General features: G+C 33.6%; 1 protein-coding gene across 2 annotated transcripts; it reads left to right on the top strand.

The window, feature by feature from the left end:
• The first annotated feature begins 922 nt into the window (after positions 1-922).
• Positions 923-22988, top strand: LOC134694595 (furin-like protease 1, isoforms 1/1-X/2). 2 transcript variants are annotated; one of them, XM_063555626.1, is made up of 15 exons: positions 923-1008; positions 4194-4383; positions 4876-5004; positions 5882-5974; positions 6308-6433; positions 7075-7142; positions 7771-7859; positions 11806-11990; positions 13619-13819; positions 16832-16935; positions 18339-18448; positions 19850-19970; positions 20682-20992; positions 22052-22153; positions 22839-22988. In XM_063555626.1, exons 2-14 carry the CDS (start codon positions 4204-4206, stop codon positions 22111-22113), a joined length of 1779 nt encoding a protein of 592 aa, XP_063411696.1. In that variant the 5' UTR covers positions 923-1008; positions 4194-4203; the 3' UTR covers positions 22114-22153; positions 22839-22988. The 2 variants fall into 2 exon arrangements, with proteins under 2 accessions (XP_063411696.1, XP_063411695.1); XM_063555625.1 differs by lacking the exon at positions 923-1008 and adding an exon at positions 2826-2910.
• Positions 22989-27965: the final 4977 nt, after the last annotated feature.

Below are 27965 nucleotides of genomic sequence, written 5' to 3'. Positions count from 1 at the left end.
TCTCGTATTGACAGCTCTTCATTTTCCCCAATATTTTGCATTTTAGCATCTGAATTAGCCTTCCGTCTGTTGTATAAATCTCTATTTGGTATTTCTGGTTACCGGAAATGAACAACATAACTTACCGGTACTCGGTTCAATTTATATTTTTCGTGTGCTTGGCGGCCGTGAACAGTTTGTGTCGTCTGCCATAAATGTCAAGTGTTTTTAATGGCAGTGGATACAAATTGTAGTCTCAATCTTATTGAACTAGTCGTCCCATGAATAGAGTATCGAGGCCCACGACACAACTGTTTACATTCACCAAAGATGTTTCTTGTGTAGACAGAACACATCATTGTTATCATTACCACAAGCCCTGTGTCTTTGTAGACCTATTAATATTTTGGAAAAAAAATACCCGTTAGAAATTGCTGCATGATTATTCTATTCGGCAGTCCGGTGAAAAGTTCAAAATGTTTATCAATGACAAGTGTTAAGTACATTTTGTTTACTAAGACTGTATGACTTTTAACAGATTTAATGCTGACCTGGGGCTCCATTATTGACACTGACCATTCTGACACATAAAATTTTATGGTGAAAGTTTTAATTATTTATGTTTATTATTAACTGCACCCAACTGGGTTGTACTAAAGCATGCATAATTAAATTCGAATTATGAAAATGACAAAACTAAGGGCATGTTTACCAAGTGCAAAATGACCTCCATGCGCCGAAGAAACTAAGTCCTTTAAAATGTTTTTTTTTTACATTTGACCAGGATTTTTTTTATTAACCGTACATTGAATACATCAAACCATTAACATAAAATGTTTAGTATATTTTGATATAAGTAAACTTAAGTTTTATAGGTAGAGCTATATAAGATTGCCATCTCATATATAGTCTTTTTATCGCTCTTAAATTCGCCCGAGTTCCTCCGAGGTTTCCCGATTACTGCTACATAAATACACGATCCGTGCAAACATTTTCTTCATGAAGGAAGCTGACCACGGAATAAGAAAGGTAAGTTAATCAAGTTCGGCGTTGGGGTTCGGCAACAATAATGATAATAATAAAATAAAAAAAATGAAAATAATAATATTGATACTAATAATCATTGTAATAATAATAACAATAATAAAAATTATGATTATAATATACATCTGTAATTGAAAAATAGTAATTATACAAATAATAATGATTATACTAAATATTAATGTTGATAATAAAAATTATAATTAAAAGTGTGATTATATATATTTTCATAAATATATTTTGAAAAAATTTATAAGATAATAATGATAATTATTATTTTGGAATAAAAGGTTATTGTACTTACCAAATGATTGCCGATGAGACAAATCTCCAGAAGACACTGAAATTAACAGCTATATGTCATCGTACGGCCTTCAAAAATGTGCAAAGCAATGCGATGCAAAACACGTATTCAAATCACAAATGGTCAAAACATATTGGATTTTATTATTTTCATTGTCATTACATAAACCTATATACCCCTTAGTTTTGTTAAAAGGATTAATGCATTCCTAAGAATATTCATGCAGGATAAACCGTATTTTCTGCAAATTGTCAAATCAAAGCAAAAACAAAAACACAAACAAACAAACCGGAAATCGGTTGCAAAATTAACCTAAGGCGATTCAGTTTCTCGCCATGGAATAAAAATAACGTACACTTTTTTATTTAGTAAAATGCAGTATTTATTTCTTATTAATATTTTTTTTTAATCAAAGAAATAGTTTAAAAACTGCTAGAATCTAGAAAAACTTGGGTTTTTTGTGTGTTTTTTTTGTGTGTTTTTTTTTGGAAGTGGGGGGGGGGGGTCGTCAAAGAAGTAACGAAGACTTGAAAAAATTATACGATAGTATTTTAATACTCCTTCAGTTTTGTGTTAATCTGATGACTCAAGCCCTTTCCAATTGATTTTAACAGTCTGTCCTTATTTTGTGTTGTAACACAACAGTCTCAGATTATGTGTAGGGTTTAGAGCTGGCAAACATGGTTAACCCCTCAACATTATTTTTTGCCAGACTCTTACATTTTCAAATATTCTTACGTTGAACATTTCAAGTGCGGGAGGTCGTGGGACTGATCCCAGGGCGGCTTGAATTAAAGACTTGCTAATGTATAAGTGTTGCTTTCCGCTTAACACGCGGCATGCATGTAGGTGTAAAAGCAAAGTCTGGCTTGATCGGAGTCACATGTGTATCCTTGTAAACTTGCTAATGTTTATGAGTTGCTTTCCGCTTAACACGCGGCATGCATGTAGGTGTAAAAGCAAAGTCTGGCTTGATCGGAGTCACATGTGTATCCTTGTAAACTTGCTAATGTTTATGAGTTGCTTTCCGATTAACACGTTGAATTAAGGTGTAAAAGCGAAGACTGGTCTGGTCTTATCGGAGTCAGAAGGTGTATCCTTGTAGGGTGACGAATCTTCGTGTGCTCTGTTAGCTTAATGCTTAATAAGTATTCAATTTACAACTATGTTTAAAATTATACGAATATATATAAAACCAATGTACTGGTTAGTTTTCGCTGAACAAATCTATATTCCTTCCGGCATGACAATTAAATTGAATTTAGTATCTGATGAACTTGATTCCATCCAGTCTGAGGTCATCTTAAATACACAATAATAAACACACTCAATAATTACACAATTTAAAATCCTAATTTATCTATATAAACCATCAATTTCATCCTGATTGCTATCAATGCTGATTATTATAAGAACATATGAACTCAAATGATTCACTATATCTATATAAAAAAAGTTATGTAATTTATAATTACATATTTATCATCTTAAAAATTATCACACACGAAGACGAGGCAATACATCGAAAACAAACCTCATTGGTATCGGATCTTCTTCTGTAATAGTGCTGCATTGTCAATGTTAAGGTAAATGGTATTCACTTGTACATGCATATTCAGTATTTTATTATTTTGATAGTGTCGAATTATAATTTCTTTTTTTTCATTTCTTTTTTGTTATTGACATGATTGAAATGAAATTTACAGTAACTTCTCAAATAAATAACGTCCTAATGGACACTGCTAGATTCAGATTTAGAAACTACAGAAATTGATAAATCATTCCTATGAATTTATCACGTCTATAAAATATTTCAGTTTTGTAAAAACATAATTTTTATAACCATATTTATCAAGTCTATAAAATATTTCAGTTTTGTACTTCAAAATATAAAATGGTTTTTTTCTACGTTAAATATTGAAGCAGGTCTTGTCAAGATTCCAATAACAATCGTTTCTATTAAAAGATATATAAACTTATTATCATCAAATAAAATAATTAAAACAACGTCACTTCTTTAAACTTTGTAAAATAAACTTTATCGCAAATCTGCACATAAAGGACAATCTAATACAACATGCTCCTCATCCTCAATCTGATTAATATAGATAAAAAAAAATAATGAAAAAAACTCGTTCGTTTACAGTTTTGTTTGTATAGCGACCTGTTTCTATAAGACACATTTATTTGTCGTAACAGGCAAACATTTTCTTTTGCTGTTTGATCGCCTATATATGTGAGTCCTTCAAAAATAGGCAAAACCGATACCATAAGAAATCCATAAAAAATAACATAATGAATGAGCTGTGAAACAATTCAACAGAAAAAGAAAATGAAAACGTCGGCCTGATAAACGATTAAACAAAGAACGAAAAAAAAGGCATCTACTGAATTACAGTATCCTTTCTTGGCACAGACAAAATATCGAATGTACCCTTGTTAAACATGTTTTTTAGTTTTATGTTTGTGAGCGCTTAAACCTCCGTGCAACCTTGGACAATGTTGTACATCTTTATATAAAGCAATAAAACAAAATGCCAAATTTGGATAAAAAGGGGATAACCTAATCCGATACCCACAAGCACAAACAGAACTATCAAAACTGACAAGAGCCAGTCAGTACGGACCCGAGAGCACACGCAGTTGATGATATATAATATTCCTTCTGTGTATTTCGCCTGTCGTTTGCTATTCTTAGTCCTTTCTCAGCTAAAATATTGACTATAATTATGCATGTTTTCCAAGACCGAAATGACGATTTTTATTTCGGTAATTTAAGTTTTAATACTTGGTTAAATAAATATAAAATATTAATTTATAATGCTTTTTAATGATATATGCGTGTCTCATTCTTCATTCATATTCTCAGCTCTAAGAAAATGCAGTTGTCACTACGGTTTTCTTGTCTTTGGTTGTTTGTTGCTTTGGTAACGGTTGAGGTTCTAGCGGGAGACACTGATGGAGCAACATCTATTGTAATCAAGCTAAAAGAAGGAGGAACACAAGAGGATGTTAATACAATTTTGCAGCGACACCCTCAGTATGTCATTGACAAACAGGTATTACTTTTAGATTTTATTCCTTTTATTAAAAAAGAATAATAAAAACAAAAGAAAATAGAACAAATGTGCATTTTTGGGATTGCTTTAAATATAAAGATAAATGTGGACAAATGCTATCTTCGATATTTTTTACCATAAAATCTGTTTTGTATCATTCGAAGCATTTCTGTTCATTTTTTCTTTGAGCCGCAATAATAAATCCACGCCGAATAATTTACATTGGAAACTCTTTGTATTGCAATTTTATCTGATCTATTGATTTTTTTGCTTAAAGTCCAGTGGCAACTATCTTATGATGTCCATGACGAAAATAAATTTAAAGTGAAGATTAGGTCCAGTAGTAGATCTCGTTATGGATAAAAGTCTATAAAATTATAACCCAACAGAAAATGACGGTATAATGAATAAGAACAGAAATTATTTTGAATTTTATATTTTTGTAATATTCCAACTTATTAAACTAATTCTATAACAATTAATCTATTTCAGTTTGAAATTGCTGGACAGGTTTATTATCAACTAAAAATTGATAACTCGAAGAGTTTGAGTCCGCTCCCTATACTAAGACTTGGCACAGGAGGAAGTACTACTCCTACTGAGATTGGAGATGAGGAACAGGTGAATTAATAATCTGTCGTGCCGTGCACGTTAAGGAGCTACCATTTGATTTTTATGGAGAACTAGGATCAAAACTTTTGTCTTATATAAACTGTCATTGCGCATTGTTTTGGCCAAATTGTACATCCTACCTTTTTTTACTCAAAACTCCAGATCGTCTATTTTCAAAATTTCATCCTAACCCGCTCCCCCACTAAAAAATCAAATGGTAGGTCCCCTTACGACCATACGGATGCTATGATAGTTTTTAATGGAAAATTCTTTTTTATAATTTACTTGCGATTAAACTTTCGGTTTTCTGAGCTCCTAGAGGTTTGGTTGAATGTGGTATAAAATTCAATGAGCTGTGTAATGTAATTCTCTGTCAACTATGTTCTAAAAGTTTTGTGTATTTGTGCTTAAATATTTTTGACTATCTGTGCTAAAAATCATCTGGTTTTTTTTTGTGCTTCATTTCGGTGAACGTAATCTCAATAACATTGAGTTAAGCAATTCGCCTTTTCAGAATCTAAACTGAGGACTGTGGGCAATCTCCTATTTCGTACACCAAAATGAAAATGACGTAACGTCATTGGTTGAATTTCCATTTTTCAGAATGATTCAAATAAATTACAACGTTTTGATTTACGCTTTGAAGATATATTCCAGAATGCATTATATTTAGAAACGGCGAATTACTCGATATAAACAAATCTACAGAAAACGTGTAACTGTTGGTGTACGCTTTTGAAAATATATCCCAGAAGGCATTATAATCTAGAACAGAGAGTTACCGGACATAAAAACAAATCTGCAAACTTATATTTATCTATATTAAACGATTTCTTTATTTTATCCATAAAATGATTTTTCTATTTTATCCATGAAATGATTTCAGGTTGAATTCTCAGAAGTACAAACGAAGAAGACATTTCACCTCTTCAAGGCGAAACCAATCACAGATCCGGAATTGAGTGGACTTTGGCATCTGGTATGATTACTAACAGCAGCCATTATTCTAACCTAAACACTCTACCATTATTCCATCTAAATAATACTTTTCAACATTCAAAATTTCTCATTGTTACCGAATTCAATGTTGTTCCATAATTCAAAGGTAAAAAATTAAAGGTTGTCGTGTTAATTCATCCTTATGCAATAACAATACAAATAATTAAAGATACATTTAACAAAAAAGTTACCACATCTTCACATGCCCAGAATTTTTTCTTTCTGGTACATACGCTTTTTAAAATATTACCCAGAGTGCATCAGATTCTTAAACGGCGAATTAACCTTTTTACATCTTTGTTTTTTTTTACAGAACAATGACTTGAAGTATTCGATGAACATAGCGGCGGTTTGGGCTGATGGTTATACAGGAGCCGGTGTTACTGTAGCTATAGTGGACACGTTTATACAGACAAACCATACAGATCTCGGCAATATGGTAAGATATAGTTTTTCGTCTTTAGAAAATATTTTGCCTTACAAAACACAAATTAGAAAATGATAAAAATTACGAATACGTTTTAGCATTTATAAGTTGCTTAACTTGGAATTCATAAATAGAAAACTTTCATATCAAACTTTAGTTAATTATAATAAACTGAGCCTTTATGCCTCTTTCAATGCTTTCTGTGAAAATGCTGTTCATTATCACTGAACTAGTATATATTTGTTTAGGGGCCAGCTGAAGGACGCCTCCGGGTGCGGGAATTTCTCGCTACATTGAAGACCTGTTGGTCACCTTCTGCTGTTGTTTTTTTTTTATTTGGTCGGGTCTCTTTGACACATTCCCCATTTCCAGTCTCAATTTTATTGTTGTTGTTGTACACATTTGATCTATTAATGTAGTACTTTTTGGAAAAGGTAAAATGTTTAATTGAATAAGATTCCGATCCGCGACGATAGTTTGATATTTTATGATGCATAACAAAACCAAACAAATATGATGATGAAACACATGCACTTAAACGGTAGAACCAGTCACTAAAACTTACAACAATGAAAAAGAAATAAAAAAACAACCCTCAATTATTATGAAACAAACTAATTTCAAACATGAAGTGTTCATTAAATGTTTTACAGGATGTTGATAATTCTTATGACTTTTATGATGACGACAGTGACCCAAATCCTGATGACCCAACAATTAGGTAGGTACCATACAATGTAAAGGCAGATACCAGATCTTCTAAGAGTAGATACCAAATAATCGAAATTTAGGTACCTGGAATTCTAAATGAAGGTATAAGATACTATAAAGGACAAAGGTAGGTTCTAGATAATGTAAAGGCAGTTACCAAATACTCTACGGTTATGTACCATATAATTTAAATGTAGGTACCAGATTATCTGAAGGTTAGTTACATTTAATCTAAAGATATATATGTACTAGATAACGTAAAGACAGGTACCAGCTAACGTAAAGTTTGATAGATACCAGATAGTCTAAAGGTACTTGTACAAGCTAACGTAAAGATATTTGGCAATTCTGCGCATGTAAAGGACTTGCACCTTTACTCTGTATCGATAAAAAATGGTTATTTCATCTAATAAACTTCAAAACTTTTTCGAATGTTTTTGTATAACATTAAACTAGCAAGGGATAGTGGTTAAAGCTATTGCAAATTTCTTGTTTTCTTATGTTTTAGATAAAGACAACAGTAGCATACCTCTGTTCAATAGCAACAATTCGATTAAGCAAAAAGAAATCCTGGCAACAATCTATAACCCAGGGAAACACACATTCTAAATCTCGTAATATTTTTCTTTAAATTTTAGCCATGGTACAATGGTTGCAGGAATTGTAGGAGCAACGTATGGAAATGATTTTTGTACTGTTGGTGTGGCATACAATGCTACACTTGTAGGTAAGATAGATAGAACAGCTTCAACACTGTGCTGTGGGTGTGGCATATAATTCTACACTTGTAGGTAAGATAGACAGAACAGCGTCACCACTATACTGTTGGTGTGGCATACAATGCTACACTTGTAGGTAAGATAAATATAACAGCTTCAACACTGTGCTGTGGGTGTGGCATACAATGCTACACTTGTAGGTAAGATAGAAAAAACAGCTTCAACACTGTACTGTTGGTGTGGCATATAATGATACACTTGTAGGTAAGATAGACAGAACAGCGTCACCACTATACTGTTGGTGTGGCATACAATGCTACACTTGTATGTAAGAATATAGAACAGCTTCAACACTGTGCTGTTGGTGTGGCATACAATGCTACACTTGTAGGTAAGATAGATAGAACAGCTTCAACACTGTACTGTTGGTGTGGCATATAATGATACACTTGTAGGTAAGATAAATATAACAGCTTCAACACTGTGCTGTGGGTGTGGCATACAATGCTACACTTGTAGGTAAGATAGAAAAAACAGCTTCAACACTGTACTGTTGGTGTGGCATATAATGATACACTTGTAGGTAAGATAGATAGAACAGCTTCAACACTGTGCTGTGGGTGTTGCATATAATGCTAAACTTGTAGGTAAGATAGATAGAACAGCGTCACCACTTTACTGTTGGTGTGGCATACAATGCTACACTTGTAGGTAAGATAGATAGAACAGCTTCAACACTGTGCTGTGGGTGCGGCATACAATGCTACACTTGTAGGTAAGATAGATAGAACAGCTTCAACACTGTGCTGTTGGTGTGGCATACAATGCTACACTTGTAGGTAAGGTAGATAGAACAGCGTCACCACTTAACTGTTGGTGTGGCATACAATGCTACACTTGTAGGTAAGAAAGATAGAACAGCTTCAACACTGCGCTGTGGATGTTGCATATAATGCTACATTTGTATGTCAGATAGATAGAACAGCTTCAACACTGTACTGTTGGTGTGGCATATAATGCTACACTTGTAGGTAAGATAGATAGAACAGCTTCAACACTGTGCTGTGGGTGTTGCATATAATGCTAAACTTGTAGGTAAGATAGATAGAACAGCGTCACCACTTTACTGTTGGTGTGGCATACAATGCTACACTTGTATGTAAGATAGATAGAACAGCTTCAACACTGTGCTGTGGGTGCGGCATACAATGCTACACTTGTAGGTAAGATAGATAGAACAGCTTCAACACTGTGCTGTTGGTGTGGCATATAATGATACACTTGTAGGTAAGGTAGATAGAACAGCGTCACCACTTAACTGTTGGTGTGGCATACAATGCTACACTTGTAGGTAAGAAAGATAGTACAGCTTCAACACTGCGCTGTGGATGTTGCATATAATGCTACATTTGTATGTCAGATAGATAGAACAGCTTCAACACTGTGCTGTTGATGTTGCATACAATGCTACACTTGTAGGTAAGATAGATGTAACAGCTTCAACACTGTGCTGTAGGTGTTGCATATAATGCTACACTTGTAGGTAAGATAGAAAGAACAGCTTCAACACTGTGCTGTAGGTGTTGCATATAATGCTACACTTGTAGGTAAGATAGATAGAACAGCTTCAACACTGTGCTGTGGGTGTGGCATACAATGCTATACTTGTAGGTAAGATAGATAGAACAGCTCCAACACTGTGCTGTAGGTGTGGCATATAATGCTACACTTGTAGGTAAGATAGATGGAACAGCTTCAACACTGTGCTGTGGTTGTTGCATATAATGCTACACTTGTATGTCAGATAGATAAATACGAATTTTCACTTTACTTTTATTGAGGCTTACAATGCTACATTTGTATGTCAGATAGATAAATCAGCATTTTCACTTTACTGTTATTGAGGCATACAATGCTACATTTGTATGTCAGATTGATAAATCAGCATTTCACTTTACTGTTGTTGAGGCATACAATGCTACATTTGTATGTCAGATTGATAAATCAGCATTTTCACTTTACTGTTATTGAGGCATACAATGCTACATTTGTATGTCAGATTGATAAATCAGCATTTTCACTTTCTGTTATTGAGGCATACAGTGCTACATTTGTATGTCAGATTGATAAATCAGCATTTTCACTTTACTGTTATTGAGGCATACAATGCTACATTTGTATGTCAGATTGATAAATCAGCATTTTCACTTTACTGTTATTGAGGCATACAATGCTACATTTGTATGTCAGATAGATAAATCAGCATTTTCACTTTACTGTTGTTGTGGCATACAATGCTACACTTGTAGGTGATACGGGGCGCCGAATGGGACTCTTGTGGTTTTGTACAAAATTCAATTCTGTCATAACAAAATCATTTTTGTCTTACAAAACTATGTGCTACAGACTTGTTTTGTGAGAAGTTCAATTTTGTGATGACAAAATTCATTTGTGTAGACAAAATTCATTTTTGTCATGACCAAATTCATTTTTGTAGACAATATTCATATTTGTCATGACAAAAGTCAATTTTGTCTTAAAGGTATGCAAATATAAATATATTTGCATACAAAATTGACTTTTGTTACCTGATATGGAAATTAAATCACAAAAGTCAATTGTGTACGGTAAGATTCAATTTTGTGAGACAAAATTGACTTTTGTGAGACAAATTTGACTTTTGTGAGACAAAATTGACTTTTGTGAGACAAAATTGACTTTTGTGAGACAAAATTGACTTTTGTGAGACAAAATTGACTTTTGTGAGACAAAATTGACTTTTGTGAGACAAAATTCAATTTTGTCATTTTTGTTGAGACAAAATTCAATTTTGTCATTTTTGTTGAGACAAAATTCAATTTTGTCATTTTTGTTGAGACAAAAGTCAATTTTGTTAATTTTGTTGAGACAAAAGTCAATTTTGTAAATTTTGTTGAGACAAAAATCAATTTTGTTAATTTTGTTGAGACAAAAGTCAATTTTGTCAATTTTGTTGAGACAAAAGTCAATTTTGTCAATTTTGTTGAGACAAAAGTCAATTTTGTGGCGACAAAATTCATTTTTGTGATGACAAAATTCAATTTTGTAACAACAAAATTGACTTTTATGAGACAAAATTGACTTTCGTGAGACAAAATTGACTTTCGTGAGACAAAAATCAATTTTGTTGAGACAAAATTCAATTTTGTTAATTTTGTTGAGACAAAATTCAATTTTGTTAATTTTGTTGAGACAAAATTCAATGTTGTTAATTTTGTTGAGACAAAATTCAATTTTGTCAATTTTGTTGAGACAAAATTCAATTTTGTCAATTTTGTTGAGACAAAAGTCAATTTTGTCTCACAAAAGTCAATTTTGTCTCACAAAAGTCAATTTTGTGTAACAAAACTCAATTTTGCGTAACAAAAGTCAATTTTGTGTAACAAAAGTCGATTTTGTATGCAAATTAGTTCACAGAAACCAAACTAAACTAATTTAAATACAAAATTGACTTTTGTCGCTCAATTTTCAAATTAGGTAACAAAAGTCAAGTCTGTGTAACAAAAATGAATTTTGTCATGACAAAAGTGACTTTTGTCCGCTGATAGATAAATTTGTATGACAAAATTTCAAATTTGTAGTATGATACAAATTTTGTTAAACTGAACTCATTTTTGTTGAACAAAAGTCACTTTTGTCCGTACAAAATTGAATTTTGAGTACAAAACCACAAGAGTCCCATTCGGCGCCCCGTAGGTGAAATAGATAGAACTATTTTTTTTCAAAGATAGATCTGCTTTGCGATATTCAGGCTGGTATTGGTTTATATCAAGATAACAATGATAGTTCCAGATGTTTGGAGAAGATTAAGATATAGTTTCTATAACTGAACATATTTAAAACAGTAATTGACCTGCTTAGAATAACTTACTAGAGCATTTATAATTAAAAATAACTCAAAAATAAATATTTCAGCTATTGGTCTTCTTGGGGAAACTCAAGAAAGTATGGACTTGAGTGATGCACAAGTAGGAAGAGCTCTGGCACATTATTCTTCTGATGTGTCTATCTATGTGAACAGCTGGGGACCCGACACGACATCTGACTTCCATCCTGCTGGTTCATTGGCTAAAACTGCTCTAGTATCCTTGGCAACAAACGTAAGTAATCCTGCTCATTGGCTGAAACATCTCTAGTATCCTTGGAAACAAACGTAAGTAATCCTGCTAATTGGCTAAAACTGGTCTAGTATCCTTGGCAACAAACGTAAGTTTTCTTACCCATTGGCTAAAACTGCTCTAGTATTCTTGGCAACAAACATAAGTAATCCTGCTAATTGGCTAAAACTGCTCTTATATCATTGGCAACAGACATTAGTAATCCTGCTCATTGGCTGAAACTGCTCTAGTATCCTTGGAAACAAACGTAAGTAAACTGCTCAGTGGCTGAAACTGCTCTAGTATCCTTGACAACAATCGTAAGTTTTCTTGTCATTGGCTAAAACTGCCCTAATATCCTTGCCAACACACGTAAGAAATCCTGCTCATTGGCTAAAACTGCTTAAGTATCCTTGGCAACAAACGTAAGTAATCCTGCTCATGGGCTAAACTGCTCTAGTATCCTTGGCAACAAACGTAAGTAATCCTGCGCATTGGCTAAACTGCTCTTGTATCCTTGGCAACAAACGTAAGTTTTTGATGTTTTATTAATGATGTGAATGTACCACTAATTTTTGGTTGTAATATAAAACACGTTATTATTTTTAGCGTCGTACTTTCTTTGTAGTAATTTTATTATATGATTTTTACTGCAGAAAAAACGACCTTTTTGTATGTGTTGCAACGCTGCCGAAACCTGTTGTCTTAGTAAACGTCGTATATATAGACATATATAGTTAATGATTTAACATACTGTTCTTATGTACTGCTATAACACCAATATCCCAATTAAGTTGGAGGTTTAAATATCGAAAAACAAAATTGTTGTCAGTTACTGTCTGTTCTCCTTTTTGGGGTGTTAATTTTCTTGTTTTCTTGTTTTGCTTTTTGTCATGTCGGGGAATTTTATAGGTGACTTATATAGGGTGAGTGTTTTACTTTTGAATGCCGCACGATGACCTATACTAGCTTAAATCTACAGCATTTGATCTCTGGTGTATATTTATTTCAAACCAATCCTCCTTATTTTTTTTTAAATATTATAAGTAGGCAAGGCAATCTTTCTTTGGCAATTAAACAAAGTCTCTTTATTTTTATAATTTATAGGATATGCAACGCAATCTCTCATTTGCAATCTAATCCAATCTCTGTGTCTTTATATTTTCAAGGGTAGACAAGGCAATGGGAGCATCGTTGTATTCGCTGCTGGTCATTGTTAAGCATACCACATCACCTTATTTTTTTTTTTATATTTTCTAGGGCAGACAAGGCAATGGGAGCATCTTTGTATTCACTGCTGGTCATTGTAAAGCATACCACATCACCTTATTTTTCTATTTTTCTATTGGGAGCATCTTTGTATTCGCCAGGCTAGACAACTCTTTATTTTTATATTTCTTAGGGTAGACAAGGCAATGGGAGCATCTTTGTATTCGCTGCTGGTCATTGTTAAGCATACCACATCACCTTATTTTTTTATATTTTCTAGGGTAGACAAGGCAATGTGAGCATCTTTGTATTCACTGTTGGTCATTGTAAAGCATACCACATGACCTTATTTTTATATTTTTCTATTGGGAGCATCTTTGTATTCGCCAGGCTAGAAACTCTTTATTTTTTATATGTTCTAGGGTAGACAAGGCAATGGGAGCATCTTTGTATTCGCTGCTGGAAATGGAGGAAGTGATTCGAACGCAAATGCCTATCTACAAAGTAGTATATACGCCATCTCTGTTGCCAGCGTTGAATTCGACGCAGTGTCACCGTCTGCTGGATTTGGCGCCAACATAATGACGTCTGCTTACGGTGGTGGGGTTCACTATAAAGCTTTGGTAAGTAAATTGTTTGATTGGTTGTGGTTTGGGGTTGATGTCACATATCTGTGTTCATCTATAATACTAAAATTACGAGGTCCAATTTGTCAGCCGTCATCACGTAAAAACGATGAATCAAAGAATTCAACTGTATATATAACTAATATAGTACAATGGTGTTGATTAAAAATTACACCACTCAAGAACCCTTTGTTTTCCACGTGATTAATATTGCTAATAATTAAGAAGTTCCGGATCGAATCCGACACCGATACCAATAGTATATTCACCTGTTACCTATTACTTTATCTGTACGTTTCCGCGGCATCTGACAGGCGCACCACCAAACGTTGTATTTCGAATTTTGCTGTATATTGTTGAATACAAAATACTCCATTCCAGTCCCCTTTTGTTTTCCAAATTTAAATATTACCAATAACTGATAGGTTACAGGGCGACGGGTTCAAACAGAAAGATTTTAAAAGCAGAGAAAACTGTGCATCCTATAACCGGCAGGACTTTATCAGATGACAATACCAATACCAAAATAAGGCATACGCATAGTTATATACTTTAATTCTGTCACAGACCCGCGATATCACGGGTGTGTTCTAGTATATACTATGATGATTTAAATACTAAGGCAATGTAGAGTACACACCCCAAATATTGAAACTCGTACTGAGTTATTGACGAGAATGTGAACGAGGTTTACAAAATAAAGATATATGGAACAATTTTTAGGTCACATGTGAGCTTTTCCCATCACTTGGCGTCCGTCCTCCGTCGTCGTCGTCGTTAACTTTTACAAACATCTCCTCCTACTGGGCCAAATTTAACCAAAGTTGGCCGCAATCATCATTAATGTATCTAGTTAAAAAACGTGTCCGATGACCCGGCCAACCAACCAAGATGGCCTCAATTGCTAAAAATAGAATATAGGGTTAAAATATAAATGTTGGCTTATATCACTGAAACTAAACCATTTAGTAAAAATCTTACATATGATTAAATTGTTTATCAGGTTAAGATCTAACTGTCCTGAAATTTTCAGACTAATCGGACAACCCATTGTTGATTGCTGCCCATGTATTGATAGTTTTAAGCAAATTTTGCAATTTTTTTTTATTATCTTATATACTAGTATCATTAGGTTGTGATAAACTGTAAAACAGCAATAATGAACATAAATAAAATCTACAAATAAGTCAACATTACCAAAAACCCTTCAGGAGTTATTGTCCTTTACAGTAAATGTTTAACAACTTTTTGTAAGTTTTTTGTTATCTTACAAGAGGTCTCAGAAACTACTCAGACAAATTTGACGAAACTTGGTCACAATCATTATTAGGGTATCTTGTTTTAAAGAATGTTTCTGATGAACCCACTTACCAACCAACATGGATGATATAGCTTAAAATAGAACATAGGAGTTAACTGCAGGTTTTGGCTTATATCTTTGAAACTTAAGCATTTGGAGCAAATTTGACGCAGATGAAAATATTCATCAGGTTAATATATATTCGTCCTGCAATTTTCAGACGAACCAGACAAACTGTTGTTAGGTTGCTGTTCCTGTATAAGTAACCTTTAGGAAATTTGTTGTTTTTGGTTATAATTTTGAATGTTATTACAGATAGAGATAATTTGTAAACAGCAATAATGTTCAGCAAAGCAAAATTTATAAATAAGTGATCAATAGACCCAATAAGGAGTTATTGCCCTTTAAAGTGTAAATTTTTGTAATTTTTTACAAAAGTCTTCTCCTGAAACAACTGAGACAAATTTGACCAAATGTGGCTACAAATAAGCATTAGGGTATTTATTTTTTACAAATGTGTCCGATGGCCCTGCTTGCCAAGCAACATGGCAGACATGGCTAAAAATACCGTATAACGGTTTATTTTTGTGGGTGAAAAATTTCGCGATTTTCATTGAATAAGGTGTACGAAATATGTTGGCGATTATTATTTTGGCGGATTTAAAACTCTTATCAATATCTTTGCATGTCCACCTTTAATTTTGCATTTTGTTCAATGTGCGAAATTAAGCGAAATTTTACACCCCGCGAAAATAACCACCTATACGGTAGAACATAAAAAATGCAGTTTTAACTTGTATCTCTGAAACTAGAGCTAAAGTATAACGGTTGCAATAATGCATGCCTCAATTGTAAATAAAAATATCATGTGAGCGAAATAGCTCCTATGAGCCTCTAGTTTGAGCTTGTAGCTCTGAGTTCATCGATTAATTTGATTTCTTACATGTACACTTTTGGATGTCAATATTCGATTTGTTTTCCACACTTTTGAAGAGTGATTCATTTGGTTTCAATATTTATTGGAGGTCAATTCATTTGGTTACCCACACTGTTGAAGGTAATTTCTTTCATTTGATTTCCCACACTTTTGGAGGTAGATTCATTTATGTTCCCACACTTTCAGGGTTCGATTCAGTAGGTTTCCCACACTTTTGGAGGTCGACTTATTTTGTATCCTTTTTTTTACGAGGTCTATTCATTTGGTTTCGCAGTGGGTTTCCGCACTTTTGAAGCCTGGTTTACCACACTTTTGGAGCTTTATTCAGTATGTGTCCCACAATTTTAGACGTATTAGATGGAGTTTCTTTTATGGCGTTTAAACTTACTATGGGGCAAGTGGAATATTTATGTTTTCTTAAAAAAGTTATTTTTATGCCCCACCTACGATAGTAGAGGGGCATTATGTTTTCTGGTCTGTGCGTCCGTTCGTCCGTCCGTTCGTTCGTTCGTCCGTTCGTCCATCTGTCCCGCTTCAGGTTAAAGTTAAAAATGATAGTGCGAACTTCAGGTAAAAGTGTTTGGTTAAAGTTTTTGGTCAAGGTAGTTTTTTATGAAGTTGAAGTCCAACCAACTTGAAACTGAGTACTTATGTTCCCTATGTTATGATCTTTCTAATTTATCTCAATTTCACGGTCCACTGGACATGGAAAATGTTAATGCGAGTGGGGCATCCGTGTACTATGGACACGTTTTTGTTTTTCTTCCTCCAGAAGTCGACTGTTCCCTATGATGAATGTTCCGAAACAGCTGGAGTAGGTTCATCATTTGCAGCCCCAGTAGCAGCAGGTGTCATAGCTTTAATGCTAGAAGCTAAGTGAGTATACTTGTGAGAAACTCTTGTAAAATATCCTAGTAAGTTCGGCATTATTTGAAACTCTCGTAAAATATCGTAGTATTGAAGGGACGACATCAAAAGTTCAATGTAGGATAAAAAAAAAAAACCTTAATTCATATAGTTTTATCACTGACACCCATACCCCCTCCTAACTTAATTTGGGGAAAATTGATTGACCAATAAGGATATATATGAAATCGATGTTAATTAAACAAAACTTGCAGCAATTTTGACCCCCACCCCAAATTATTTAAATTAAGTTTTTTTATCCTTCATTGATGTTTTGATGTCGTCCCTAAGTTCGATATTCACAGATAGATTAGTTTGGGGTGTTCATAATTTGCATTATCTCGTTTAATAAGTTGATAATCGGGGGTTGTGGGAGGAAATGAACATTCTGGTCTTGAAGTAACCGCTAAAAATAACTTTAACCACCACATGATATATATAAATGAATATTCTGTCCTACAAAATGCAGGACATATAGTATCAATTATAGGTTACATAAATCATAATCTTTCAGTCAGTTTAATTGAAGTCTGGAGCTGGCATGTCAGTTAACTGCTAGTAGTCTGTTGTTATTTATGTATTATTATCATTTTGTTTATTTTCTTTGGTTACATCTTCTGACATCAGACTCGGACTTTTCTTGAACTGAATTTTAATGTGCGTATTGTTATGCGTTTATTTTTCTACATTGGTTAGAGGTATAGGGGGAGGGTTGAGATCTCACAAACATGTTTAACCCCGCCGCATTTTTGCGCCTGTCCCAAGTCAGGAGCCTCTGGGGTTTGTTAGTCTTGTATTATTTTTATATTAGTTTCTTGTGTACAATTTGGAAATTAGTATGGCGTTCATTATCACTGAACTAGTATATATTTGTTTAGGGGCCAGCTGAAGGACGCCTCCGGGTGCGGGAATTTCTCGCTACATTGAAGACCTGTTGGTGACCTTCTGCTGTTATTCTTTATTTGGTCGGGTTGTTGTCTCTTTGACACATTCCCCATTTCCATTCTCAATTTTATACAGTACGACCTTCGACAATGAACAAAACTCATTCAGCATAGCTCGTAACAAAAGGCCATGATATTAGTAATCTAAGGCTATTCAAAGGAGAACACTTACGGCATAGGTTGTGAAAAAAAACAATATTAATGAAATCAAATGTGATATATGAAAAGGTTAGACAGTTAAATTTATCCTTTATCAGATGATTGTTTATGGATGCAGTACTAGTCATACAAATTATTAGATATTGAAATAAAGCCGGGTAACCAGATGGTAAAGTACCGAATGAAGCATATATATGATGACTATTGAAGTATTACTTTTCTATTGAGAGGACAAAAACAAAACCATTAGCTTACTATGTCCATTTTCAGCAACGGTTTAACATGGCGTGATGTTCAACACATCATCATCCGGGGATCAAATGCACGTGGTTTTAAAGATGAGGAGACAAAATGGCGTCGCAATAAATATGGATTTATGTGTAAGTATACACTAAACTAATACACAATTTTATTTAGGGACCAGCGCTGCGTTGAAGACCCATTGGTGGCATTCGGTTGTTATCTGCACTTTGGTCTGGTTGTTGTTTCTTTGGCTTATGCCCCATTTCCATTCTTTTTTTTTTTTTACTTTAAGATCTCTACTATGTACTTTTTTTGAAGTTAGGGATGATGAATGGATACATTTCCTGCCATGTCTGGTCTGTGTGTTTGCTTGATGTTTAAACTTTTTCTGCTTTGTATCCATCTACTAAGTTTAGCCTTTTTCAACTGGTTTTTATAGTTTGTTCTTATGTTGAACTGTTACACCACTGTCCCAGGTTGGGGAGGCTTGTGAGCTCACAAACACGTTTTAATCCCACCATATTTTATATGTGCCTGTACTAAGTCAAATTTAGTGAAGTGGTTGTCGTAGATTCATGGCTGTCATATTTGTTTTTCGGGAATTGTTTTTTTTTATAAAGTAGGCCATTTATTACTTAATTGATTGTTTAATTGAAAAGTTTAATGTTGGAACCTTTGATAACCGACTATATAGTGTGTTTTTCTCGTTGTTGAAGGCCGTACGGTTGCCCATACCTGATTCATTTTGGTGGGTAGTTGTCTCGATGGCAATCATACCACATCTCATTACTTTTATGTCGGAAACTTGCTTGCACACAGCACACATGTACAGCCAATGTATATGACATGAAGGACATACAAAAACTAAAAATTGACCTTGAACTAATTTGTCAATTTTCGTCGCATTTATTTTTCCACGTGTAATGATCTCTGGAATTATAACACAGTTTTTCACCTGACGATTTTCTATGATATGAAATAAATGAAACTTCCGTCTGTCCCGCTTGAGGTAGAAGTTTTTGGTTAATTTATGTTTTGGTGAAGTTGAAGTCCAATCAACTTGAAACCTAAAACACATGTTTCCAATGATTTGGTCTTTCTAATTTTAACGCTAAATTAGAGTTTTGACCACAATTTCATGGTCCACTGAACATAGATAATGTTAGTGAATGTGGGGCATCTGTGTACTATGAACAATTTCTTGTTTTAAAATGTACTAGTTACCAATAAGCTTGATTTGTGAGTTTATTCTGATCAATATTGGAAATAAGATAATAAGTACTAAATACATATTAAACAAATATGTAGCTTATCTAGTATTCGCTCAATCTAATTAAAAACCATGTAAAAACCGATCTCTCATCACTCCCGTTTTCTGATATGTCACATATAAAAAAACGGGAGCGATGAGATATAGGTTTTAAATTAGATTGGTATTCGCTAAGAGTAAAAATGAATTGAAATTTTGCCGAAATTGGTTTTTGTACGTTTATTGTTTTATCCTGTAGTCGATTATTTCATTTATTAATATTTTGAAGTTAATCGTAAAATGGGATTCGGTCTATTGGATGCCAAAGAAGTGGTTGGTTTGGCTAAGAAATGGAAAACAGTTCCGGAACAAATATCCTGCACAGTTTTGGGGCCTATTGGTGTTAACGAGTGAGTACAAGTAACAGAGGTGTATTCTGTTCATTTTTCTATATCTAACGTTTGTAAAAAAAATACTGAACTCCAAGGTCTTTTAAAAAATTCATTGAAACCTGACAAAATCAAACCTGAAGTTTGACAAAACAAAACAACGAACCGATTGGACAACAACTGTCATACCGTTGACTTGGTGTATATATATATAAGTATTTTTTAAAGAAACTGGTGGATTCTACCTGGATTTACTCATCTACAGTAACTATGTGATATGGCAGCTGTTCAAAGTTCCGTTGTGTAACTGTTGATAAAATCGTGTGAGACACCCAAAACAGACATAATTGGTTACTATGACTTATGAGACTAACATAGATAAACAATTGTTAGGGTGCGGAAAAAAATTCCGGACAAAGAGCGGTCATTCCTATTTAATTTTTTGACACTATCAATCAAATTATTATTTAAAAAAATTTAACATAAAAAGAAAATCTGGATTCACCAAAAAAAGTCATATGCTTGGTAAAAACATTTTTTTTAACAAATCGGGGATCAGAATGTTTTTTAGGGAAAAACATAACCCCTCCCACTTGAAGTTAAATGGTCGTTCCCGAATTGTTAATAATTATTGTTCTATCCATTAACACATCGTATTTTTGATTTCATTGTTTTTATTATCCACTTTACTTTGCTTTTATAAAAGTCAAACCATTTTCTTGATTTTTGTAGGAATGTCACAAGTGAAGCATCGGGAAAATCTGCCATCAGGGTAGGTCTTAAGGATTGTGGTATGAGGTATCTGGAGCATGTTCTGGTCACCGTCAATGTACGTTATTCAGCATTCAGAGGAACAGTAGAGCTTGAGTTGATATCGCCAGGCGGAACCAGGATACAGGTCCAGAACGAAAGATATAATGACGCTGTGGCGTCCCCAGAGGAGGGTTCATTCGAGTACACCTACAAAGTTTTGCATCTTTGGGGAGAGTCTCCTCAAGGACTGTGGAAACTTATGTATAAATCTGTAAACCCGTTTGTTGAAGGTTAGTACTGGTATAAACACATAATGCAAAATCATAGCTGTAAAATATAAAAATACGTTATATAATTACCATGAGCAAAAGGAAAAACCGGACATACACTTTTAAGAGTGAACGAACCATAATAAATATGCAAGCTAAAGGGAAATAATTCTTGTGTATTCGTAACATACTATTTACAAAACGATTTACTGTTCGCTCCTGCAGATGACTACAAAAAGGGTTATTACCCTAGAAGTCCGAGTGCACTTTACATTAATCAGAAGTAGAAAAGCTTGCGTACGGCAGAAAGCTTTTAAAAAGCCATTTTTAATGACTTAAGTTTGTGGATGTTTGTGAACGTTTTTTTTAATCAACCATTTTGTTATGTACCAGTATTTTCCTCCGTTATTTATATGAGGACTCCCACTTGGGATATAGTCGTAATACTTTTACCCTATACCGTAATGACCATGCAGCAAACGGGGACATCGATCGGTGTTCTTTATGTTCTAATTCGTAACCTCAACCGAACATAAAGCATTTATCAATATAATACAAAACTCTCAATTGGGAGTAGGTACTTGCAAAAGTCAAGTGCATTTTATTCAGATAATTAATAAATTAATACACGTAATTCATTTTATATCAATGAGAATTGTGATAAATTAATTGTCTGTCTCTGACTAGCACATCAATATTTGCGAACCATCCTGGACTATCAACCTGTAAATAAATAATTATTTAATTTATTTGGAAAAAAGCCTCTAGGACACTTGACTGCAATGACTCGAATGACTTGAACTACTTTAAAATCACCCGTGCATGAAATTCTACCCGCATTCTTTATATATCCAATCAAACAGACCTATCTATAAATAGCATAAACACCTGTACCTTACCAAACGAAACAAACTTGCATCGATATATGAACAACTTTGATAAGTATAAGTAACGTGACGAGGGAGATCTGTATTACGACGCGGATGACTCGTGATGGCCATGGAAAGTGTCTGATAGATGTTTTGTTCGTTTTTATATGTTTTTTTATATTTTGGTTACTATATTTTTATTCTTTTTTAGTTGGACTAGATTCTTGGTCATTGGAGCTTTATGGAACCAAGAAAAGTCCTGGACCAAAATAGTCGTTGTGTAATGAAGACAGAGCCATTTTGATTTAATTTTGTAAGTTATGTTGGTGTAAAAACTTATCTAAGTAATGAATTCATTATGTATAGTATCTAATTTAACAAATACGAAGTATATATACAAGTAATTACGAAAATTGAATTAGAAACAAGGGCAGTGCTCTAGCTTATCTGAGTTATTTTCCAAAAGTTCAAACACTCATATTAAAAATTATATTAACCTTCAAATCAACAAACGAATATGTAATAACATACATGTAACTATAGAGGGGCGTCGGTGACCGAGTGGTCTAAGTAGTCGAACTACTGTATCACTAGCCAGTCAACACTGAGGTTGCGAGTTCGAAAGCCGCACCAGGCAGGTACAATCGACTCCCACCTTAATTGACTAGGATTGTCCGTTTTCCTTCCGAAGTTAGGTGGTTCTCTCCGGACACTGTCGCTAAGTTTGGCTTTCTCAAACAATAAAAAAAGACTGCCACGAAATAGAACGATAGTGTTGAAAGTTGCATTGAACACTTATCACTCAATAACTCTAGATCAATATGAGATAAAACAGTTACGTCAAGGAACGCCCACTTAAAATCAAATGTTCGGGTTCATAAATGAATGAAAAATGCTTCATATTTCAGTTTTGTTAACAAAACAGCTCTTTGCAAAAACTTTTATTATATCACTTTATGTATAAATTCGTATCATATGCATTTAACATTATTTTATAGGTACAAATATCGATATATCTACAAGAGAAAAACAAGTTCATTGCTGGAAAAGACGTCACAGTAAAGTCGAGTTGTCATTGTCATTTTTGTTGTAAATTTTTTTTATACTGATCTAAATAAAAAGAGTACATGTGTTGCATCAAATATAAAGTGCTGAGTTTTTTTTTTTTTTTTTTTATATGTTTTTTTACTTAGGCAGTGGAAGACAATAACAATCAAAACAAGGAGTAAACACAGACTCACAAGACCAAAGGACATTTACATCAACAATAATAATAATTAAGAAACAACACGAACTCCACTAAAACCGGGAGTAAAATCAGGTGCTCCGGAAGGGTAAGCACTTCCTGCACCGTATACGGCACCCGTCGTTTTATTTCTTTGTTCAGCCCAGTAATGATGGAAGGTTATTATGACTGTGGAAGAATATCAGATATGATTTCTGACATACTTTTGTCATAATGGTCAATCAGCTCATGATGGCGACCGTAAAATTTCTTGAGTGATGACCTTAATTTGATAGATTTATAGACCTGTCTTAGCAACTTTTGAGAAAGCAGTATTCCTCGTTCAACAAAATAAACGTACTTCTAGAGTAACGTATCAATTACGTATGCTGGTGCTGCAGGAATGTTGCTACACAGAAAAGGAAAGTTGACTATAGGAAAATTAAAATCATCGTGTTTGCCATATATGATTAAAAGACTGGGCTAATTTCTTTTCTCCTTGCTATACAGGCCCTTGTATCAATTCTGCTTCATAGGAATACAAAAACAAATCTGCAAGTTGAGGGCGCAATTGGTACCCAATAGTCTGTTGGAAGACCAAACCTCCAAATTCCACAAATATGTTGTATAGGGATATATATATTACAATTGATTTTGTTGATTAAATGCTACTTCTAGCAATTGCCACTTCTGATCCATTTTTATTTGTTATGCAAGGGTTAAAAAACATACAAAATATTTTTCTATATCAATCAAATATTTTAAAGCGCTTCTGAATCACGAAATTTAGAAACTAGTTCAGTTTTTAATTGGTTGCAGTTATTGTTTAAACAGATACACAGATATAGCAATCTTTGTTGACTCAGTCAGTTAGCATTGTACAACTTTCGAAAAATGAATAAAGGTCATGTAGTTATAACGTTCACATTCCCTCGAAGTATTCATGATGCAAAACAACAATTAGTCTCCTATATTGGTTACTGGTCACACGCCCAATGAAGCCATTCAACCTTGAGTTCAGAGTAGGGTTCGTGTTGCCTATTCTTTAGTTTTCAATGTTGTGTCGTGTGTACTATTGTTTGTTTTTGTATTTCTCATTTTTAGCCACGGCGTTGTCAGTTTATTTTCGATTTATGAGTTTGACTGTCCCTCTGGTATCTTTAGTCCCTCTTTTAAGTTGATATGTGTCGTCTTTAGTGTTACGGACGAGTAAAATAGGAACTGGTTGACCGTTATGGAATATACGTTTCACATATCTTCGTACTTTATTTGGCCTTTTTCACTTTTTTGGATTCGAGCGTCACTGGTGAGTTTTTTGTAGACGAAACGCGCGTCTGGCGTATATACAAAATTTAGGCCTGGTATCTATGATGAGTTTATATGACAACAGAATTGTTCCAAATCGATGAAAAGACAAATAATAGAAAGCGAAGTTAACAATACACAGTTAGGAGTGATGTTGCGCATTTTTACCCATGTGGATTTATCAAATAAGGGAGTTATTATGTAATCATGAATCAAATTATTTTTTAAACATCTGAGCACTAATTTAATATAATCTTTAAAGTTGGATTATAAGAACACCAAGAATATCTTTTACATGTTTTATGTGCTATTTTCTGTTTGAATGTCCGTATTTTCGTAGCTTTATAAAAAAAAGCAGCTGTGGTATAATTACATCTCAATAAGAGACCAAATGACACAGAAACTAACATCTTTAGGTCACCGTACGGCTTCAACAATAAGCAAAATCCATACCGAGTCCGGATAGAATTTAATGTAAGGTTTTCAAAGTTTTTGACACAATTTTACCAAAAACTGAGATGTAAGACATAATTTTTATTTTATTTGTTGATAGATATATGTAAACAGTTTCAGAAAAGGTATCATTTATTATATTGAAATCGTACTTCTAGCCATATTTTTGGAAAACATGTGACATCTTTTCCTATACACCCATCCCACTTTTGCATTCTTTTATAGCATATAAAATGCAGATTGTTGCCATTGATACACCTAAAGGAAATTATATAATTCACCATTTTAACTTCTGTCTATCAAATCTATTGATACTGATTTTAAACATATATGCACATAGATGGTCTCATAGGGGGTCACCACGTGACGGCGATAAACCAATCACAACGTAATAATTTACCCGCGGTGCGAAAAGCACTTATATGACACAAATAACAGTAAGGTTTATTTGTAAGAAATCCAGGGAACGGTTAAATTTATGAGAGTAATTTCTTACATTTTTTCAAAATTGTTTATTGCTACCAATGGACAGAAAACACCAACCCCACCAAAAACAAGCGCTGCCAAGGGAGTAAGCAGCTTCTGCTTCATATGTTGCACCAGTCGTACTATTTTCAAAATTATGTTAGGGAAAAACAGGCGGAAGTACAAAATGGAAATTTAAAAAAAGAGTCGAAATAGTGTTCTAGAGTATTAGTAATTAGTTAGTTCTATGACTTACCTCGGCTCATATAAAGTGATCATTTTTTTAATAGTTTTTGACATAGGCAGTGGGATTGAGAGTATATAGAGAGTGAAAAATCGTTACCAATCTACGGATTTTTTTCATCCCAGGCATATATTACCTTATTCGTATTTTGCATAGCTTTTTGGAATTTTGGGTCCTCAGTGCTCTTCAACTTTGTACTCGTTTGGCTTTCTATATCTATGTTGATCTGGGCGTCACTGATGAGTATTATGTAGACAAAACGCGCGTAGCGCTTCTTAAATTATAATCCTGGTACCTTTTATAATTAATGACGACAGTTTAAAAATACGCATATTCAACTGTAACACAGATATTCCATAGGTTCAATACAACCAATGTTGTGTCTGTTTTATAAATAGTGAATAGACGACTTAAACTTAACCATTTAGAACATTTGTTTAATAACTTCCTTATTAGCCATCGACTGTGTACTAAAACCAAATTATATTGCAACGTATTAAACAATTTAATAAATACTTGTCACAAATATCTATTTGAGTTATCTAAGTTGATAAATCTACAAAAAGCAATAATGTTTGATCCTAGAAGTTCCAACTTCCTGTTTATTAAATTCCCACACCGGTCCGATGCGAATTGAGTTATGGAGATTTATTGACACAAGGAAATTAATATTTTTGATACCATCGTCCAAGGGAAGTATGACTTTAAGAGGGTCAAAAATGTTTTAATCTCTAAGGGTGTGAATGTTTTGCCCCACGACTTTTTGTATTTTCTCTGATCTTTTTGATTTACTAATTACATCAAGTAATGTATCTTTTTTTTATTATTATTTATATAAGTGTTATAAACGTGGAATGAGGCCAATGAGGCAACTCTTTACAAGAGACCAGAATATAAAGTAAAAGTACGGTGAAGTTCCTCATGCAAAGTTAACCGTAGATTAAAGAAGCTTTTATGTTTACGTGTTATAGCACTTACAGTTGCAGTTTAATCGTGATTTCTTGCTTTCATGTAATTAGGTTTAATGTGTAATACCACCTATGATTTCTCCTAATAGTCTTTGTGAACTTACATGAAGATTTTGCATAAGTTATCCATGTTTCAAATAAAGTATATGATATGATTCATGTTGTATCCTGTCCAGAACTTCTATTATGGACAAAATTTCACATAAAATAGCATTGCATACAAGAAAATAACCATCACTCGAATCTTACCAATCAAATTTTCACCTTGATTTTACCTGTGTACTAGCTTTAGTGAACATGTAATCTTACGTTTCTAAAATATTCTATAGAAACACCAAATAACAAAATAATTGTGCTTTGAAATGCCCAAGATATATGTTAATGATCCAGAAATGTTTTACTGCTATGAAATGTAGGATTATTTTCCTAAAACTGTAAATTCAAGGGCATTTTTTCGAACCTTTTTTGTATGCATTCGAATGTGACGCAATTCTAGTTTGTTGGTATTACACCTAAAGTAAACATGACACCTTTGAAAATTGGAAAGAGCTCATGTAGTGCAGTACATAGTCCTTTGACATATTCATAATCGAAAAACAAAAGAAAAGTTTGCAATGGGAATCCGTGCTACATTGGTTGTTGCTCACAAGAAAGCTCTTAAACCAAGAGTTCTAAGTGGTGAAAATAAAATCATCCATTCTCTTATTGTACGGACGAGTTGTGGAATATCTGTTTCACAGACGACATCATATTATATGTTCCAAAACAACCAAATGATAAAACATAGAAAACTAAATACAGATCTTCAAGAACCACATCAAAACAAAGGTTGATCACAAGTGTTGCGGAGGGATAATCAGATCCTGCTTCAATTGTCGCAGCCGTCATACTACTGACTAACTTTATTAGGGAATGAAATTACAACATATTGAAAAGACGACTTAAATTGAACTATTTTTTATATAACCTTTACGTTTGATTAAATAGATTCCTTGCATTTCATTGATTGTGTTTTTGGACCAACTTATTCTGCCACATACCAAAAACTTTTAAGAATTACTTGTCACAAAATATCTATTTATGCCATCTAGGTTTATAAATCTTATCTATTTATGTCATCTAGGTTTATAAATCTACAAAAGAGATATAGTGTTCTCTCCGAGTGGTTTCAACTTCCTGTTTATTTACATCCAATTCCAAGCATATAAAACTTGACCTTTATATAGTTATTGTGACGGTCGTTCCATGGGAGATATACAGATTTATGGACCCAAGGAAATTCATATTTCGAAAGCATAGTCCTATCTATATGTAATGCTTTTGGACATGTAGAGGGTTAGCAAATATGCCTACCTCTCCAGACAGTAGACAAGAATGATTTGTTCCATAACTTTTTGATATGCAACATGACTTATATATATATGTATATACTTATTTATTTACATATGAAAGTCATGCATCTTAT

Source organism: Mytilus trossulus, chromosome 13 (assembly GCF_036588685.1).
Source record: "Mytilus trossulus isolate FHL-02 chromosome 13, PNRI_Mtr1.1.1.hap1, whole genome shotgun sequence".
In the NCBI taxonomy this organism is placed as follows: domain Eukaryota; kingdom Metazoa; phylum Mollusca; class Bivalvia; order Mytilida; family Mytilidae; genus Mytilus; species Mytilus trossulus.
Note: the sequence above shows the minus strand (reverse complement) of the source record. Positions and strands in the feature narration are given on the sequence as shown.